General features: G+C 49.3%; 1 protein-coding gene across 4 annotated transcripts in view; it reads left to right on the top strand.

The window, feature by feature from the left end:
• Window positions 1-19600, top strand: part of SGMS1 (sphingomyelin synthase 1) — a 262857-nt gene that overhangs the window by 219107 nt on the left and 24150 nt on the right. For 3 of the 4 annotated variants that reach the window (XM_039238521.1, XM_039238522.1, XM_039238523.1), the window contains one exon: window positions 9135-9931. In XM_039238521.1, the coding sequence (XP_039094452.1) occupies window positions 9309-9931 (623 nt within the window). In that variant the 5' untranslated portion in view covers window positions 9135-9308. Of the gene's footprint in view, window positions 1-561; window positions 568-9134; window positions 9932-19600 lie in introns of all 4 variants that reach the window. The other variant, XM_039238525.1, reaches the window with a different exon arrangement.

The following is a 19600-nucleotide window of genomic DNA, read 5'->3' as shown; positions in this document are numbered from 1 at the left end:
CCGGCCTCCTCTGCTCTTCTCGCCTTTTCTGTTGGTTTTTCTTTAAAAGTCAGGAGAGCTTGAAGAGGCTGTGGAAACTAACCCGGATCATCACGTAGACACCTGTTTTGAAATCTGGTTCATCTCTTGATGGACTGGACTTCATTTTCTGTCTCCCCTACTGGACTGTATGGGTGCCGGATGCTAGAGCTTGGGGGTTTGAAAAACCTGTCCGTTGCTTTTAAACCAGTACCCCTTATGTGTTTGCCCTTTTCTCTCATGAGCCCCGTTTAACTCTTTGTTCTCCCTGCTTTCCTGCTGGGGCGTCCACTGGGCACAGGCCAACGAGAGAACCCGGAGTTCCTCACACCTTCCGTAAACACACCTGTCTTCTCTCTGTCTCCTCTTACTGTTCCAGGAAGGTTTCAACTGTCATTTACCTCTTTTGTAAACTCACCTCACAGCCTCTTCAAACTTAACTTTATTTTCTCTTTCTCAAGGTCATGGTTTGGCAAACTTCCCACTTGTCGCACCTGCCAAATTTCTCCCTCATGGTGGATTATTTCTCCGTGTGATTTATAGTATTCAGTTCTCGTTCCTCCTCAGCTCAGAGTACCTCTTCTGTGGGAATCCTGTGACCTCTTGCTTGCTGAAGGGGCTCAAAGGGGTTGTTGTGTGTTGACTTCTCTTGTGTGTTTGCATTTATTTCTTGGCTTGGGACCCACACTGCACAGGTCATGGGAGTTTGAAGTCTGCATCATCATGTACTGATTTCGCAGGCCCACTTTTTGTCGTCTCAGAGGGCTTCTTGTTTGAGTCAAGGCTCTTAGTTGCAGTTGCCCGCCTGGATCTGGCCTCAGGCTTGGGTCTGAAAACCCCTGCCCCTGGCCGCCAGGGTCCAAGGCTGGTGTCCTCTGGGCTGCGTGTGCTAGCTCACATCTCCCCTGCCCACGCGAGCGAGGGGTTAGCCCGGGACCTCTGCTGGTCGGGACAGGCCGTGTGGTGGAAGGCCGCGGTGCAGGCTCAGGAATGCAGACATCTTCTGGGGAGCGCTCGGAGCCCCCAGCGTCCCCCAGCGTCCAATGAGGAGACCGCCTTACGCACCGCAGAGACCCACCTGACAGCAGCCTGGACGTGGCTGCTGTGGAGTAGACTGCAGGCAGAAAGCAAAGCGGAAGCCCCCGGGGCTACGGAAAGAGGAGTCTTCCCCCGGCTCCTTGGGGCAAGTGCAATCGCCACTGCACACCTCGGCTGGACACGGAGCCGTGCAACTTGGAGACCTGATTATACCCCAGCATCCTTGAGCGCTGCTACAGGGGTCTGAGACGTCCAAGGACCACGGATTGACCAGATGAACGTTCAGTATTCCTGCTGGGGGCCCAGTCGGTGAAGAGTTCAACTTCGGCTCAGGTCATGAGCTTCATAGCTCCTGAGTTTGAGCCCCACATCGAGCTCTTTGCTGTCAGCACAGAACCTGCCTCAGATCCTGTCTCCCCACCCCTCCCCCCGCCCCTTCCCCACTCACTTGCTTGCTCTTCCTCTCTCTCTCTCTCTCTCTCTCTCAAAACTAATTAATTAATTAAATAAGTAAAATAGTCCTGCCAATTTCAGACCTAGGCAGCTTATCAGTTGGGTGGAAATAGCTCGTCTTCAGAGTTTGGTAACTGGGTTCCTACACCGAGACCCCAGGGGGAAACCTTAGTGATTAGCTGTCAGAGTTCTGCACGGTTTTCCTGACTAATGACAGCGGGGCGGGGTGTGCAGACAGTCTTTTACGTCTGGCGGTAGATATCCGGATGGACAGGTATAGAAACTCTAGGTGACAGCACACTGGTGAGTCTGATGGACTGTCGCTGTTTTCCCTCTGGAATGATGTAAAGTCTCTGAGACCAGAATCTCTTTATGCACTTTGCTTCAGACCTCAGCTTTGTCTTCATGGATGATGGTTCGGCTCATTTCCTAGGGCCCTTCTGTTTTGGATGGAGGACATGGGAACCTAGTGATACAGAGATCTCCAAGCCCACTTCTGATTTTGATAGAAAGCTAATGTAGGAAGCATGTATTTTAAATTTTACACTGTAGTATCCATGTTTAAAAACATAGAATATGCTTGAAGGAAAAACAGCCCTTCTCTAAACACAAGTAATAGGTGTTTTCAGAGAAATAAGAAGAGAGTGAGAAAAAATTAAGCAGAAACTCAGTTTACAGTTTCAACATCCAAAGGTAACAGAAGCCGACATATTACCTTCTAGACTTCATTTAGAGAAGAGAGCAGGGTTGGGACAGAAAGAGAGGGAGACACACCACACACACACACACACAGGGCAGGGGTTGGGACGGAGTGAGAGGGAGACACAGAGAGAGAGAGAGAGAGAGAGAGGGTGGGATTGGGACAGAGAGAGAGGGAGACAGAATCGAAGCGGGCTCTAGGTTCTGAGTTGTCAGCACAGAGCCCGACGTGGGGCTCGAACTCACAGACCGTGAGATCATGACCTGAGCTGAAGTCAGATGCTCAACCGACCAAGCCACCCTGGCGCCCCTAGACTTCTCTTTTCTCTGGAGAGTTGTCATACATGCATGTTTGCAAAAATGGGCTCACTGTCTTTTGTAACCTGTTTGACAAAACCTCCAGCCATAGAAATCTAGTCCAGTCTTCAGTGGAGGCTTGATGAGTCTTCTGTTGTATGACAATATATTTAATTCTCCCTGTGGAACTTTAAGGTGGTTTTTAATTTTTGCCATAATAAATGAATAATTCTTTGAATTTTCTGACTGCCAAATGTTTAATTCAGCCACAGAATTACTCAGATGGAAGTTCAGGGTATGGAAAAGGAGTGAGCTGGACTGGATGGGGGTACGGCTCTCCTTGAAATAGATGACAGGTGTGTATTTGGTACCATCAGAGAATAACCACAACCGTGAAATACCGTATCCAACTGACGTGGGCTGGTTCTTGTCGTGATGTCACACGGACTCCTCTTGTTAGCCAAGAATCATCTCTTTCCCTCTGGAACGCCAGGGACTGCTACACCAGGATGCGTTCCTTTGGGGGGCGCCATTTAAAGAGAGGCTTTCGGCTGGTTAAGTTATAGGGCAGCTGCTGAGAAAATACATTTCAGATCTTGTGAAATCTAAGTATCGGTCTTTCTGAAATAGACAAGGTGTGGAGGAGGCGGAAGGATGTCACCACCTGAGGCTCTCCTAACAGCCTAAGTGGACCACGGGCCCTTTCTGCTCCTGTCTCAGCAAAATCAGGCGGCGTGCACTTAGTTTGCAGAGCCGTTCCCTAAGGGGTGATTACGTTTACCAGTCAGAGTTTGACTCTGGAATTGCGAACAGTGCACATAACAGCAGTCTACAATAAAGGATGATTTGAAAATTAAAGCGTCCAAAGTAGGATCTAAAATTTCTTCCATTGTAGATTGAAGTAAATACATAGGTCCTTCAACAGAAGCAAAACAGTTATTCTAACCACTTTTTTCTTCAAATAAATACAATTGTATGAATTCTGCCTACTTAGGCTAACTCTTTATGTGTTAAGTAGCAAAAAACAAACAAAACAAAAAACAAAACTCTCAAGCTGATTAGATTGGAGAAAAGCCTTCAGGAGTTCTCCACACTGAGTGGGAGAATTGGACACCTGTCTCTTGAGCATCACAGTGGAGTGCATTGCTCTAAAAGGTCCGTTAGGTTATGCTGCCTTTTATGGAAAGTTCTAGGGATGTAAAGACCTTCATCTGCACTTGTAGTGTTTACAAAAAGTCAGTTCATGTGTTTCAAGACTATAATGTCAATTGTTCATTTGTATTGCTCTTTAACAAGGCACCCACAGGTAGGTTTGTGTTGAAGGGCTGAGCTGTTACACACTCACCGAATTCTGATCTTGCACGAAGTTGATTATTTGAGCTGGTAGAGTAAAATCCGTACAGAGTCCATGTTACTTTTGCTTTTGTTTTTAAAGATTTGATGCAGGAGGCAGAAAGAATTTAGCTCACTGCATGCTTATAAGACTATGCATGCATCACTTGCTGCTTTGATTTGCCATTGTCAGCATTCAGAAACATCTGGAACTTTACTGTACTTTCTTCACTGACAGGGCAGCTGTGTTCGTTGAATCTTGGGCCCACTGTGCCTTAAAAAGTGTAAAAATCCAATTCTTAATTTCATGGCATTTATTTTAATACGTTCTTTGTATATTGAAAGGTTAAATGACGTTCAGTATAATAAGTTTTTATATTTTTATGTATTGTTCTATGTTATGCAAAGCACAGTCATACACACATTCCTGAAACTAATGCAACAGGCAGATGGAATAAATTGTTCCATCACCGGAAACCGAAGCCCTGGGATTGGAGGAAAGTACAGGGTAATTATTAGAACTCAGATTTTCAGGGGTGCCTGGACGGCTCAGGTGGTTAAACATCCAACTTCCGCTCAGGTCATGATCTCGCAGTCCGTGGGTTCAGGCCCCGCGTCGGGCCTGTGCTGACAGCTCAGAGCCTGCGGACTGCTTCAGATTCTGTGTCTCCCTCCTTCTCTGCCCCTCACCCGCTTGTGTTTTTCTCTCTCTCTCTCAAAAAATGAATAACATTTAAAAAGTTAAAAAAGAATAACTCAGATTTTCTGAGCAATTGTTCCACGTTGAATTATGCATTTTGTGATGTTTTAATTTCTTGAAAACTTGTGTTCATTGCTTAATTCATACCGTAGCTTTTTGTGAACAAAACGAAGTCTTATTTCTAGACAATGCCAGACAATAAGATAATATAGTAGATTCTTTTTAAGTAGGGATAAACACGTAGTCATCAATAACTTATTTTGTTTGGTTAATGTTTTGTTTTCATTACCAACGTAATTGCTTTAACTTGTTTTTCTGGTTGTAGAGAGCTGGCCTTGATAATGAACTATATAAATAGTTTATCATGTGTTGTGGCACATTATCTGATGGCTTGTATAATATTAAAGCCTAAAATATCTGCTTTAAGAATTGGAGCCAGATGGTATTAGCAGATTTCTTTTTGATTTAGTTGGAGATCTGAGATAAAACCCTACTAGGTTTAGAATCCTCAATGAATAGGTGGTGGTATTCCTGCCCTTAATCTTGTAGGATTCCATAATTTGGGTTTACAGACTTTAGAGTGCCCCCACACGTGTTCACCTCCGTGAGGCCGTCAGGTGTGTGCAGTGGGAGGCCCTGAACGCACGTTGGGTTTGGTCTGGCTCCAGACCAACTCTGCTCTTCTGTGCGAGAGCCCCCTGGACTCCGGGTCACTTCTGTCTGAAAGTTGCCAAGGAACGGGGGTCCCGGCACCTCTTCCTCTCTCATCTTCTGGCATTCGTGGATATAATGAGCTTATGTCCAGATTTTATTCTCTTATTACTCCGGCATTCTGAGTACTGAGTCTAATGCTTCAAGCTCTGCATTATTTCTGAACATTTTCCCAGTAATGGATTCGGGGTGGCTTTTCTGGACAGGAGTCGTAGGAGTTGTTTTCAGCCTGACATACAGTCTTCCAGGTCTAGATGGGAAAGCACTTCTCAGAAAGTCTGCAGCCTATCTTATCCTATCCTACCCTATAGTAAGCATGTGGGGTACCTGGATGGGTCAGTCAGGTAAGCATGGGCTCAGGTTATGATCTTACAGTTCTTGGGTTCAAGCCCCATGTCGGGCTCTGTGCTGACAGCTCAGAGCCTGGAGCCTGCTTCAGATTCTGTGTGTGTCTCTTTCTCTGCCCCTCCCCCACTCATTCTCTCTCTCTCTCTCTCTCTCTCTCTCTCTCTCTCTCTCTCAAAAATAAATAAATGTTAAAAAATTTTTTCAATAAATAAATAGAGTGAGTGTGTGAGGCCAGCAGGAAGTCCCTCTCCCACCTTGTTCCCCACAGCTGGGCCCTGAGGTCTCTGAGTAAGTCATCTTCTTTGAGCAGTGACCTTTGGGGTATTGGGTAGCTGCCTGGTAGTTGCTTCCATGGAAACTTTCTTTTCCCCTTTTATGTGATTTTAAAATCATCTGCAGGAAAATAGCATCGAGGCCTTTCTTTCCAAGGTTCAAAGCTTGCTTGAAAAACAAAGGTTTCTTTTCTCAGGGAATTTGGAAGACTGTTTGAGCTCGTGTTTCAGAATGATTGGGTTTTTAAAAATGCCATTTGGAAGTGCAACTTCAGCCCCTATTCACGAAATGTCACCCACCGGGGCCCACTTGGGCATCAGGAAGCAAGCAGGACATTAGCAGAAGAACAAGACCTATTTCTTGGCATAATCAGTAGCTTTCATTTCTTTTCCCTGATGGGGTCCTCACAGCAGAAGCTGTGAAAAAGGTGGGCAGGTTGTGGTTAATCCTATTTTCCGGAGAAAACTGAGGCTTGGCAGTGAGGGGTCAGGACTGTGTCAGGAAGGGCTGTAGCCAGGCTGGGGCTCGACTCCCACCTCCATGACTCTCATGGGGGCCCTTATTGTGGGCACACAAGCCAGTTAGATTAGGTGGTCGCAGGTATCAGTGGGTGTCTGGATTCAGGGAGGGGGCGGGAGTGGGAGGGGCCTGAAGGGCCTAGGGAAGATCTTGGACTTGCTGGAGAGGAGTACATGAGGAGTGTGCGCTGTGGGGAAGCACCGGCCAGCCTCAGGGAGGGAACGACTGTGTTGTCCTGTTCCCAGGGGAAGCCACCTCTGCATCTTGCTGTGTCTTGTGAGTCCCTGTGGCTGCCAGAAACAGGATGGACTCAATTTTGTGACATTAGTGTTCCTCTGTGTGTGTGCCTCTGGTGGCCCTCTCTTGTCTCCTACATGATAGGAAAATTTCTGTTTTAAAGATGGTTAAGCCTTAGGAGGAGATTATCCGACAATTTCCTCATCAGAAAGAAGTGAACATGATCTCATACTCCGTGAGTTTGAGCCCCACTTTGGGCTCTGTGCAGACGGCTCAGAGCCTGGAGCCTGCTTGAGATTCTGTGTGTCTCTCCCTGCCCCTCCCGTTAGTGCTCAGTCTCTCTCTCTCTCAAAAAAAAAAAAAAAAAAAAAAAAAAAAATCATAAAAAATAAAAATTATAAAAAAGAAGTGAAATAACAAGTTGGTATCGGTCTGGTCTCTGTGGTCCCCCGGGATTTCCCCTCCTGGCCGACTTCCCACATCAGGCAGGGGAAATGAGGCCACATGAAAAACCCTTTCATTCCCTTGAGCCTGAACATTCCACCAGGATTTCTTCTCTAGAGTTCTTGTAGCCACTTCCACGTATCCCTCATCTGTTACCATAACTCTGCCGAGGGGTAGCTGGCAAGGTCACCTTTCCTGCAGGACCTTCCAGCAGGAGTCCCATTTGGGTTATGTCTTCTTGTCACCGGTCAGTATTGGCGACGACTGAAGCTCTTCTCTAGTGCTTCTCAGATGGCCAGAGGTCCACTCCTGTTGCATATTTCTCTCTGAAGAATGCCCACCACATCCTCCTTGACCATCCAAATTGTTTTAAAGCAGTTTTCAATGTCAGTAGGTTCTATTTTCCATGATATCGCCTCCAAGTTGATAGACTTAAGGGACATGGCCTGCGATACTGAGTAGATGTCGAGTGAGCACCTCCCAGCCTGTGCATTGTGAGTATGTGGATGCCCAAGATGGCGGCCCTTCCGCGGTCACTCATGGTCTTGTGGGTGAAGTGCAGACAGACACGTATAACACCAGACAGTGGAACAGCGATGTGGATGCCCAGAAGAGAGAACACCCAACTGTTGTGCAAGGCCTGGAATAGCTTGAGCTTTGCTGCCATTCGATTGGTTGTACGTGGGTGGGGAAATTGGGAGTGGATGGCAGTCCATCTTCGTTCCAGGTTCTGATTTAGGGCTCAGTAGAGACGAGTGTGGACCTCGAAATTGAAGACCTGAATTTGGGTCTTGTTTGTGCCATTACTGCCCAATGTGCCCCCTGGGGCATTGACAGGAATCACTGGGGAAGGAAAGTGGTGGCGAGAGAGATAGTCTCAGTGAAGTCCATTGGAGAAATCCTGGTGACCAGTTCTGGCCCTGGAGGATTTCCTGGAGCTTCTAACTAACGTGCAATGCTGACTGCTAACGATACCACTGTCACTAGGAGAGCTTGTACAGTTCCTGGCCTTCGTTTGTAGTCTTTCTAAAGCACAGAGCATTTTATCCAATTATTATTCTCCAAAGCATACTCGGGAAACACTGTCATCACTAATTTATAGCCATTAAACCTATTAATCTGTGCAACTTTTTTTTTTGTAGTTAACACCACATTCATCTTTTGAGGAAAAAAAGTTAGCCAGCTCTTGGACAAGATGTTTTCATAGTGAGGTAGACAGTAGCTATTGGAGAGGGTAGAAAATTTGAGAAAGAGAAAAAAAGATATGGGATCAATAGACCACTTTTAGTGCTAGATTTACGTACAGTTTTTCAAGTGTCAACAACTCTGTGAAGGGGATACTTGACTGTGTTTGTTCTATAGATGAAGAAGCTGGAGCTCACCCAGTGGGTAACCCATGGGAGATGTTGAGTCAAATTTCACTTGGTCTTCTGGTGACTGCCATATTTCACTAACCACCATCATTAGTTCTAGAACGAGGTCTTTACTTTTAACTTGTTTTAGATTTTAAGTGATTGTTACACACTAATACATGCTTATTAGAGAAAAACAGGTGAGAGAAGAGTAGAAAATGCCTCCACATTTGGAAAAACGGATTCTTTGGTACTTTTTGTGTGTAGGACTATGAAATTGTTGGACTAGATGGCCTCGAAGCTCAACATTTCTCTGATTCTCTTGTATATCTGTAAAGTCGCTCCCTTATTTGAAGACATTTCTCCACCAATAGTATGGCAGATTAGGCCAATTTGCCACATTATTTCAAATTGTTTTAGAAAGCAAGTAAGCACAGAGGGAATCCCCCACCCATACCAAGGCATATCCAGAGCACTGCTGAGTGCTGGCTTAGGAAACACACCTTTGATATCCGTCCTGGTCTAATCTAAGGCTCGTTCAAGGAACCATGGGCCAGGGAGACCCTGCACCGGGCCCTGCGGCTAGCCTCGCCTTTCTCTGTAGGTGGTTCTCTGGGTGCGCGCTGCGCCTTCTCCCCAGTAGGTGGTTCTCTGTTGCGCCCCTCTGGGACTGATGTGTGGCCCCCTCCTGACTGTGTCTTTTGCCTCCGCAGAAGGAAGACCCCCGGTGCACCATGAGGTGAGCACGCTCGGGCGCCCAGAGCCCCGGAAAGCTGCATGTGGGCTGCAGGAGCAGCCCCACGCGTCTGGCCTCTTACGTCCCCGGCATGAGGCCGGGCAGCATGGGCGCGCCACCGCGGGACCGCTGACCCCTGCCCGCTGGGACCATGAAGGAGGTGGCGTACTGGTCCCCCAAGAAGGTGGCAGAGTGGCTGCTGGAGCACGCCATGCCCGAGTACTGTGAGCCCCTGGAGCATTTCACAGGCCAGGACCTGATTGGCCTGACCCGGGAGGACTTCGCGCGGCCGCCCTTGTGCCGCGTGTCGGCTGACAGCGGGCAGCGGCTCCTGGACATGATCGAGACCCTGAAGGTGGAGCAGCACATGGAGGCGCACAAGAACGGCCACGCCAATGGGCACCTGGGTGCAGGTGCGGCCGGCCCTGGCTCCACCGGCAGCTTCGGCCTCCAAGCCAAGCCCAACGGGATACCCAACGGGTACAGGAAGGAGATGATCAAGATCCCCATGCCGGAGCCCGAGCGCTCCCAGTACCCCATGGAGTGGGGCAAGACCTGCCTGGCCTTCCTGTACGCGCTCTCCTGCTTCATCCTCACCACAGTGATGATCTCGGTCGTCCACGAGCGAGTACCTCCCAAGGAGGTGCAGCCCCCGCTACCGGACACGTTTTTTGACCATTTTAACCGCGTGCAGTGGGCCTTTTCTATCTGTGAGATTAATGGCATGATCCTCGTAGGACTCTGGTTAATTCAGTGGCTGCTCTTAAAATACAAGTAAGTAAAGCAAAAGCTCTCGGACTCAACGATTGTAGTGGAGTGCGGGGGGATTCTGCCTGCCGGTGTCTGGTGCTGCTTATTTGGCCCTGACGTTCCTTGGGCAGGAGGAGTGGAAGCATACCAGATCCCAAACCCCAAAAGGGTTTGTTTTTTAATCACATCCCCTGTTGAACCCACTCAGGCCCTGGCAGCTCCAAGAAAGTGCCGTTTACTGCCTGTTTTGTACAGGGTTCATACAGAATGACGAATAGGGCTGTTGGGGTGGTAGTCTTCTGTCTTCACAGGAGAGAAGACCCTCAGACTCCTGCAGAGAGCATAGGCTGCTGAATCACGGATAAGCCTTGTGTCATCAAGCCACCAAATAAATTGTCAACAGTGGGCTTTGTGCCGTGAATGGCTTGCGTAGCTTCTCCCACACAGAGTCTGACACCTGAACCCTTAGCAATAGGGATTTAAAGACGTTTCGCACCCAGAATGCAGGACAGCTTTTCCCGGGTGGCTTGGGCTGTTGGGAAGATGACACCCTCAGGAAATGACTCTGCATAGGTCAGTGGGATACGCGTGAACCGGCACGGCTTTCCACCATCCAGAATGTGTGGCGCGGAAAGTCACGCGTGGCCGTTCCGTTCAGGCTTCTCAGGATCCTACATAGGCACCTCCTTTTAGTTGCGGCTGGATGCCAGGTGGTTTTCTCATCCCAGGCTCTGCACTCAGTCCAGACCGCCTCAGGTGAGCTGTTCGCTCAGGTTGTGTGGCCAAGGAAACACCCACGCTGTTCCCACCATCATGTCTGGCTTTTACATTAGTGGAATGTCTTTATGTTCTATGCATGGGACCCCATTTGTGTTTCTGTCCAGTGGACTGCGTTTCATGACCCACAGTGTGGTTGAATCCAGTTAAGGTCGTCTGAAATCAAGAAAACAAAATACAGACTGTATAGCATGACAGAAATCCTTTATTTCTGAACTTTATCCAAGAAGTGATGAGGTTTTTTTCCTGGTATGTTTTCTCACCTTATAAATTGTATATCTGTGTGTGGAAATGAATGCAGTTCCCCCGTGTGCCTGGAAAGAATGGTCTTACTTTCATAAAGGAAGTTGTTTCAGTGGCCAGTGTTTATTTTGGGGTTGGCTTGGCGATGCCACAGTAAGCCAGGTTTGAAGTAGAAACCGTTGTCTGGGATGCATTTGATTTAGTAGAAAACATTTGTTTGTTTGCGTAGTTGTAAGAGACTGAGCAGGTAGGAGAGACTATGGAAATGTGAGGCGCTCAGAACTGGCTTACTGCATGCTTCCAGCTGCCCGACTACAGATCTGCTCTTGACTTTTGAACTTCCATTCATCCTAAAAGCCCATTAGAAAAAAAAAAAGGCCAGTAGAATTCCTGGGTTTTGCCTGGTCTTTGCTCTTTCATTTACTATGAGTTTGTTTTCTGGTTTTTCATAAAAATTTGTGCATGCAAGTAAAGAATTCACTGCTGCGGAATACAACATTGTAGATCAGTCACATCGTGTCCAAGTTCAAATCTTTTACTTTTATTTCATTAATTTTTAATTAATTAATTAATTGGTTTAGAACCATGACTTTTAAATACTGTGTTCTTGTTCTGGGAAGTGTCCCAACCATAGGGCTCATTTCTGTAAAGTATATTACTATTTACATTTCTCTCGGCTGGGACTTCTCACACCTGTTTCTCTTGAAGCTTTCTGATTCCAGGTTTTCCTGGTACTTACTGCCAGTGCTGTAGTCATTTGTGTATTTAACTTTCTCAGCAGCCGTGGATCTGTGGGTCCCAGCCCCCCACCGAGCCCCCACCGAGCCCCCACATGCTAGGTGGTATGGGTGAGTCTCTGCGTCTCCAGAGCTTGGTTTTCCTCACAGATAAATTAGGGGCCTTCTAGTCTAGAGGATTTCTGTTATGCTGTACAACTGTGTTTCCTTTGTTTCTAACATTCTTTTTTTTCCTTTTTTTTTTAAAGTTTATTTATTTTGTGAGGGAGAAAGCACAAGTAGGGAAGGAACAGAGAGGGAGGGGGAGAGAATTCCAAGGAGGGTCTGCACTATCGGTGCAGATGTGGGGCTGGAGCTCACAAACCACAAGATCACAACCTGAGCCAAAGTCGGACGCTCCACCGACTAAGACACCCAGGCACCCGTTTCTGACATTATTGAATGGGCCGATTATGTTTAAAGGTTGTTAGCCATAGAGCATTTTTTTGTCCAGATTTCATCCACGTAAAGATTCTTTGAAGTCTTCTCTCAGGAGTCCACGTTGATAGATTAGGGACTGGAGAGAGGGAGGCCAGCTGTCATCGTGACAGCCAGCCGCTGCCCTGCTGGGCACATCCCCTGCCCTCCATGTCCTTCCTTGGGAGGCCACTCCTGAGTATGTTGGCACAGCGGGTGCGTAAGAGACAGGAAGAGAGATGGAGTGGTTGGGAATGAACCAACTCCCTTCCCCTGGCCCACAGGAAGAATATTAAAATGTTTTGCAGAATCAGAGAGACCCCTTGTTTCCAAGGTTTGGCTCTTGTGGTGCAGCAGTCTTATTTATCCAGTGTGTTAGGGAAGTGGATACTTCCGGTTCTGGAATGTTCTGTGTAACAGAGCTAACCTCTCACTGTGTTTGTGCTCGACTCTCCCGATGCTTGCCCTCTCTCCCCACAGGAGCAAATTTTACATAGCTCCCAGGCGTGAAGCCCATTTGGCTAGTAATTTCCATGGGCCATTTGACTTTAGGAGTCTCAGAGTTCTTCAGGGCGCCTGGGTGGCTCAGTCAGTTGGGCGTCCCACTTCGGCTCAACTCATGAACTCACAGTTTGGGAGTTCGATCCCCGTGTCAGACTCTGGGCTGACAGCTCGGAGCATGGAGCCTGCTTTGGACTCTGTGTCTCCCTCTCTCTCTGTTGCGCTCACTGTCTCTCTCTGTCTCTGTCTCTGTCTCTCTCTCTCTCAAAAATAAAGATTAAAAAAAAAAGTCTCGGAGCCCTTTAAGGCATTAGCCCGTTACTTCCTGCTTCTGTATCTTCCACTCCTCAGGGAGGGATCAGAGGCTGAAGCGAAAGAAGGTGATTGACTAATTGAAAGACAACATCACTAAAATCTGGGCACATCCCCATCCCAAGCCCGTCAGCCAGATGCGTGAGGCGCTGGCGAACCCTGACGCCGGGTTTGGCTGTGAGACGGGCGCTACTCTTCTGTTGCCTGTGGGTGTCCTTTACAGTTAAACAGAAGTTGTGTACTTTTTTACTTCAATTTTTTTTTCTGCCTACTTCCCTTCTCAAAATACCCCCCTCGTGCTCGTAGGTGCACGTGTTTGTATATACGTGTACTCACGTGTGATTTCCACGACAGCGGGAAGTGGAAAGCAGCAGCAGTGCCGGTCCTTCAGAACTTTGTCATGTTTAAGATTGTACGTAATGTTGTCTCCCTGTTTAGAATTGGAGTTTGAAGCCACTGACTAGGGAAAAAAATCGCTGGGAAGTCTCTGCATTTGTGTCAGACTTCCCCGCATAACAGGTATCGCTTGTAGGAAAGCGGGACAGAGAACACCTCACCCCACAGCGGTGGTAAGGGGCCCCCGGCGTAGGCGAACCGCAGCTGACACAGGGGCCTGTGTGACTCGCGTGGCACAGCCCCCATGACCTCGCGAGCCCCTGGCTGGGGAGCAGGATGCTACACTTTCCAAGTCAGTCAGGGGGCTCCCGACCCCCAGAGAAACGCTTGTGACATTCGTAGCCTCAGGTGCCACAAGCAGCTTGTCCCAAACCAAGTCACCGTCTTTTTCTTCCGGCCCCTTCCTCCTCTCTCTGTGGGCACTGGCACACTGCGTGTGAGCACTGGCAGCGCCTAGAAGCCTGTGGCGTGCATCCTGGCGGCTCTAACTTCGGGTTCTTTACTTCTTGCCGCTGCTGCTGGGTGATGCGTGGTGGCGCCTGGGAGTGAGGCCTAGGCCCTTAGTGTGGAGTTCGGGGTCCATCAGGGTCTGACCCCCATCTTCCCGCCTCGTTTGACTACCCCGCTCGGGTTTCCCGGGAACCCTCCGCTTTCTCCTTGTTGTGGGTGGTCTCCCTCACTGCCGGGTTTTCAGTCCCTACAGGGAAAAGGCTTGGTGCCGCCTGTCACTCGTCTCTAAGCCCCACTGCCGGGTACAGAGCCTGGCACAAAGAAAGTGCTCATTTAAAATTCGTTCGTCCCTTCAACTTGTCTTTACTGAGTAGCCCGCTAGGTGCCAGGCACTGTCACAGACCCTGGGGCTGCAGCAGAGGCCCCGGTGTCCTCACGGAGCTTGTGTTGTGCCCTGCGGGAAGCAGACAGCAAATGAATACATGACACCAGGTGGCGTTCAGGGAAGTGGAGAAAAATAAAGTGGTATAACGCATGGGGGCGGGGGATGGTGCTTTAGATACAGTGATTAGAAAAATCAGTTTAGGGGTGCCTGGGTGGCTCAGTCGGTTAAGCGTCCAAGTTTGGCTTAGGTCATGGTTCTCATGGTTTCTGAGTTTGAGCCCCGTGTCCAGCTCTGTGCTGACAGCTAGCGCAGCCTGGAACCTGCTTCAGATTCTGTATCTCCCTCTCTATCTGCCCCTTCTCTGCTCATGCTCTGTCTTTCTCTCAAAAATGAATAAAACATTAAAAAAAAAAAAAAAGGAAAGTCAGTTGAGCAGACACCTGAACCCAAATGAGGGGAGCACTCTGCGGGTGTTGGGGGCAGGAGCCGTGCAGAGGCCCGGAGGCTCACTCGAGCAGCAGCCCAGGGCTCACGTGGCCCACTGAGCTGAGACGAAGCCGCGACTCGATGGCCAGCAGGGTGTGCACGGCGGGTGAGCGAGGACATTATGGCCCATGGATAAACAGAATACTGTTCTGAGTGTGGTGACAGGTCGTCAGAGGAGAATGATATGAACAGGTTTGTACTGGAAAAGAATCGCTCCGGCTGCAGTGTAGACACCAGGGAAGCAAGCGTGTGGACACGGGGCCGGTCAGGATGCATTGCAGCAGCCAGATGGACCGTGGCTGTGACTTAGACTCACGTGACGTTGCCAGGGTCGGGGGAAGGGATGGGCTCTCTCTAGAAGCCCTGGCTGCACGAACATGTGGGCTCCTGTATGTGTTACAGCCACGAGGCTGGCTTCAGCTACAGAATCCTCGGAAAAGGTTTTCGGGTCTCTCTGTGAACCCCTGCATCTTCTATAGCATTTAACGAGGAGCTAGAATTCCCTAACCTGGGAGCTCTCACCACCTCCCTTGGATAGATCTGGTCACCTGTATATCCCGACAGGTGTTTTCTGCCTTGGCTTCCTTTGGACCAGGCTCTCTTCCTCTGCACCTGGCCATCGTGTTGCCAGCACTCATTGTCACCCCATTCGTGTGGCAGATTCCAAGCCAGCCGAGCTCACGAAGCGGCTTCTCCGTGCGTCCTGTCATTTAATCCAGTCAGTCCTGAACATACATGATGGCTCTCCTTTCTCAGGGAAGGTAGCCGAGACTCAGGGTTGACTTGCCGCAGGTCCCACGGGGAAGGAGTTGGGGCCGGAAGGCGCTGCAGCGGAGGGCCAGTCTAGAAGTGCCCCGTCTTGTGGAGACGGGCTTCTTAGCCGATGCGGCAGCACAAGTCGGCGTGCACAGGCCAGGCAGACTTGAGGCGGGTCCTTTCTGTGTTGAATGGCAAGGCTTACGTGTCCAAGCCCACCGTGCAGAGACTCGCGCACCTGCCCCGGTGGTGCTGCCCCCCACCCGCCCCCGACAGCGGCCACTTGTTGCTGGGCCACCACAGTTTGTAGGAAATGCATCTGGCTCTGTGTCACTGGGTCACCTCCTACCTGGGCCCTGCCCCCCACGCTCTGGGAGATCCCTCAGCTGCCAGCTTCAGTCACGCTTTTCCCCCGGAGGCTGCTGACCGGGGGCGCCCAACCATAGTCGCTAACATTCTGTTTCTGGCAAGTTCTCTCCCCTTTGATTCCGACCCGCCCCCCGTCTGGCTGCGGAGCCTGGGCTGAGGTTCTGTTTCCTATCCTTTCCTGGGGACCTCCCCTGTCCCATTATCCTCCCCCCCCCACCACCCGCCCCCAGTGCTCCTCACCTCCCAGGCTTCCTCGGGCCCCTGCCTCACCTTCTCGACGGGGGCGTCACTCTAGGAGCTGGGCGGTGGCCTCCATCCCAGCTCCGCCTCACTTCTCCTCCCCACAGTGCCTGACAGGTGGTCTCCTCTTACTGTCTCATGTTTTCCTGGCTAGAGCTCAAGACCTAAATGCCGGCCTAAGTCCTAGGAATTGTGGGGAAACTAGATTTCACCCTGCAGAGCTCCCTGAGTTCTGGAATCACAGCAATTTAGGCTTTAAGTTAACATAAACGTTCTAAGAGGTTTTTCAGCCAAGACCTAGGAGAAAAGGGGAAGAGAGCAGACATGAAAGTACATAGGCGCAATAAATGACCACTTTCACGCGTTAACGGTTTATTTAGCACGCTAAAGAAAACGAAGTAATGCAGCTTGCCTCTAGGTGGATTAGAAGTGAAACAAAAACAAAGGTTACCTGTCATGCTGCCAAACGTAAATAATGGGTTTCTAGCCCTTGGGATGGTTTTCCATGTGTGCTCAGGTATGCGTCATCGGTATAGGAGTGTGTGTGTAAGCAGTGTGAGGCTCGCCCTCGGTTTTATAGCGTGCCCAGGGTTGGTCTCTCCCAAACCATTAGGGCTGTCTGTAGTTACCCATGGTCTCATTTAGAAGTCCCCGCATGTGTCCCCCACCAGCCTGTCAGCACCGTGACAGGGACAGTCAGGCACTGGGCTACAGGGCGGATCTTACTTGTGTAAGATCATCTGTCCCTACAGCCACTTACTGCACTAACCGAGTGGATTTGGTCAGCTTCCTGTGGAGTGGGAGTGAGGCGGCAGTGTCTGCCCCCACCCTGCCGTGCAGGCTGAGTGAGGTGACGTGTCTGAAGCCCCCGCCCGAGCCCCTGACACCCTCTGGTTCCCAGGCCTACCCCACCACATCTGTCTTAGTAGGTGGCCTCGCTGGCCTGTTAGCCCACCCCCTCTCACCACCTCTGTGGCCGCGCTGGGTCTGCCACTGTCCTCTGGGCTGGGCTGTCACAGGAGCCTCCCCGTCTCTGTTTCCGGCCTCGCGTCCCCTAATATGCTTGTCAGCTCGGCAGACCATGTGTGTCACCGCGGGCAGGAGCAGGGGTGTGTCCCTCTTCTCCTGACTCTTCAGCTTCGAGGTCAAAGTGCTCCTGCTGACCGGGGTCCTCCTGGCCTTCTATCCGGGACACTCTCCCTCAGGGACCCCCTCACTCAGTTTTACTGCCTAGCACTCCTAGATAAAATGCTCTGTATTTTACTCATTTATCTTGCTTCTTACCCTCCCTTTCCACTGGGCTACAAGCACCAGGCAGGCTTCAGTCTGTGCTGTTCAGCTCAGTATTCCAGGACCCAGCACATGTATTTTTATTGTGACTGAATACTGAAATTTGAAAAATTTTTAGGTAATCTCTATACCCAACATGGGGCTCGATCTCATGGCCCCAAGATCAAGAGCCACACCTCTACCGGCTGTGAGCCAGCCAGACGTCCCTATATGAATAAATTAATAATAGCAGTAGCTAACATTTATTGAATGTTGTGCTCTACTAATTGCCAAAAATTCAGTAAGTGTTAGCCACTGCTGCTCATATAGATGCTTATTATGGTGTTAGAAACCCTCTGTGAAAAGGAGACGGTGTTACTTTGAAAGTTAATCCATGAGCCCCAGAGCAAACATTAATAACCATTCAGTTCCACTAGCTGTGGCTGGACCAACCACTAAGAAGGTGATTGCAGGTGGTAAGTTTTGATGTCAGAAAGACGTGGGTGTACATATACCTATATGCACTATGCGTAGGCTCGTAGGTATTTATATATATAAAACACAGACATGTGTTATGTCCATTGTATATCTGTGTATTTAGGTGTACCGTAGATGTGTTTGTATTATGTGTGTGCATATGGCTATGTGTTATATATGCATATGTATCTATAACACAAGCACACACGTTTATACACACATGTATATACATGTACACATAAATGTATTGTTTTTGTTAATAGCCTGAAATACCAACAAGAAACGTAACTCCTTCTGTTTTGTACATATGGATCTAGCAGTTTCTGGAAGGCACTTGATGTTAATTCTTCATATCTGTTCCAGGCAGATCATATTGATATTGTCTCTCATGTCTTGTAGAGTGACATTTTTTTCTTTACCTTATGTTACAGTCCATATTTAACCCAGGTATATATATAATTTAAACATGGACTGTGTGTGTGTGTGTGTGTGTGTGTGTGTGTGTTTTAAAGTGGGTTAGGTGGGGACAGTTTTATAATGTGACCCGTTCTTTGCAAATTCCCTAAGCCAGTGTGGATCATTTGCTGCACTTAGTCAGTTATTGTATTATAGTGCGCATGTTTTACACGGGGCTTAGGAAAGAAAATCTAAGCCATTGCCTTTTTTTTTTTCTTTTGCCTTGGCAGTTTCTTTAGTGAAAAAACATACGTGAAAGTCCAGAGACCAAGGGCCCATTAATGGTTCTACTTGACCGGCTCTGGCCCCAGGCTAGTACTTAAAGTCTTTACATCCTAATGTTTCCTTCTGTAAAATGGGACAGTACTACATGGTAAGCAGGAGTGTGGTTAAAATAATTAGTACCAAAGATGTAAAATCTCTTGGAGTTGGCTCATTAAAAGGCAGAAAGGCATCCCGCTGGTGCAGACACCTGTCTGGGCAGGGTCTGTGGGCACGTCTGTCTCCTAACCACAGGCTGAGCCAGCCATCTCGTGTGGGTGCTAGGAAGTGTCACATGAGTTACAAACCCCCCGGGAGCACATACGTTTGCTCTCGGCCCCACGGCATTTACTCTTTCCCCTCCTTCGTGTGTTTCACAGACCTTTCCTTGGCCCTTTCTTTCCCAAAGAAGTGAGTTAAGCTCTGGGTTTTCATGGCCCTCCGCCTGGACCAGTAGAGACCCGGGTGATGGCCGTGAAGACGCAGGGAGAAGGGGGCGGGGGAAGAAGGGCTCAGTCCCGGGCTGTGGGGTCTGCATGGGTGCAGCAATCCTAGCGCGTGTTGTGAACGTTACTACGTGTGCCGGAAGGCCACAGAGTGAGCGTCAGGGCGGGTGAGCTCTGATCGATGCATGGAGGCATTTACAGGACAGACATTTACGGAAAGAAGCAGGAATGGCCCATCAGGGGCAATAAAGAAATGATGTTCTGAGGCCCAGAGCCGCGTGGTGCGGCCAGTGCACAGGTGTCCCCGGGAACCTCGCCGGGACTAGCAGCTGTGTCTAAGAGATTCCCTGACAGAAGGCTAACGGTGCCAGCATCACGCTAAGAACCCGTGGGTAGAAACAGCGTTCACGGGTGGTGCAGAGGGTGACATGGCTGTCCCTTTGGGGACCTCTGAAGGCTTCGGGCAGAGGTGGCATTCGGGTGGCTGGGATCATTGCAGAAGGTGTAACGGCAGAGGCCAAGGAGAGAATTTGGGCAAAAGCAAGAAACTAGGGTTTTAGAGAATAATGAGCGGCTTCTTTGGCCCTGGGGAGTGGGCTTTGTGTCCATGAGATAACACGGGTGAGGCAGCTGTGGGGTCCTGTAGAGGGGATTTGAACTTGAGTAGGTGGTAGTG

Source organism: Hyaena hyaena, unplaced genomic scaffold (assembly GCF_003009895.1).
Source record: "Hyaena hyaena isolate Hyena2069 unplaced genomic scaffold, ASM300989v1 scaffold_141, whole genome shotgun sequence".
Taxonomy (NCBI): Eukaryota; Metazoa; Chordata; class Mammalia; order Carnivora; family Hyaenidae; genus Hyaena; species Hyaena hyaena.
This window is presented reverse-complemented; position numbering and strand designations above follow the sequence as displayed.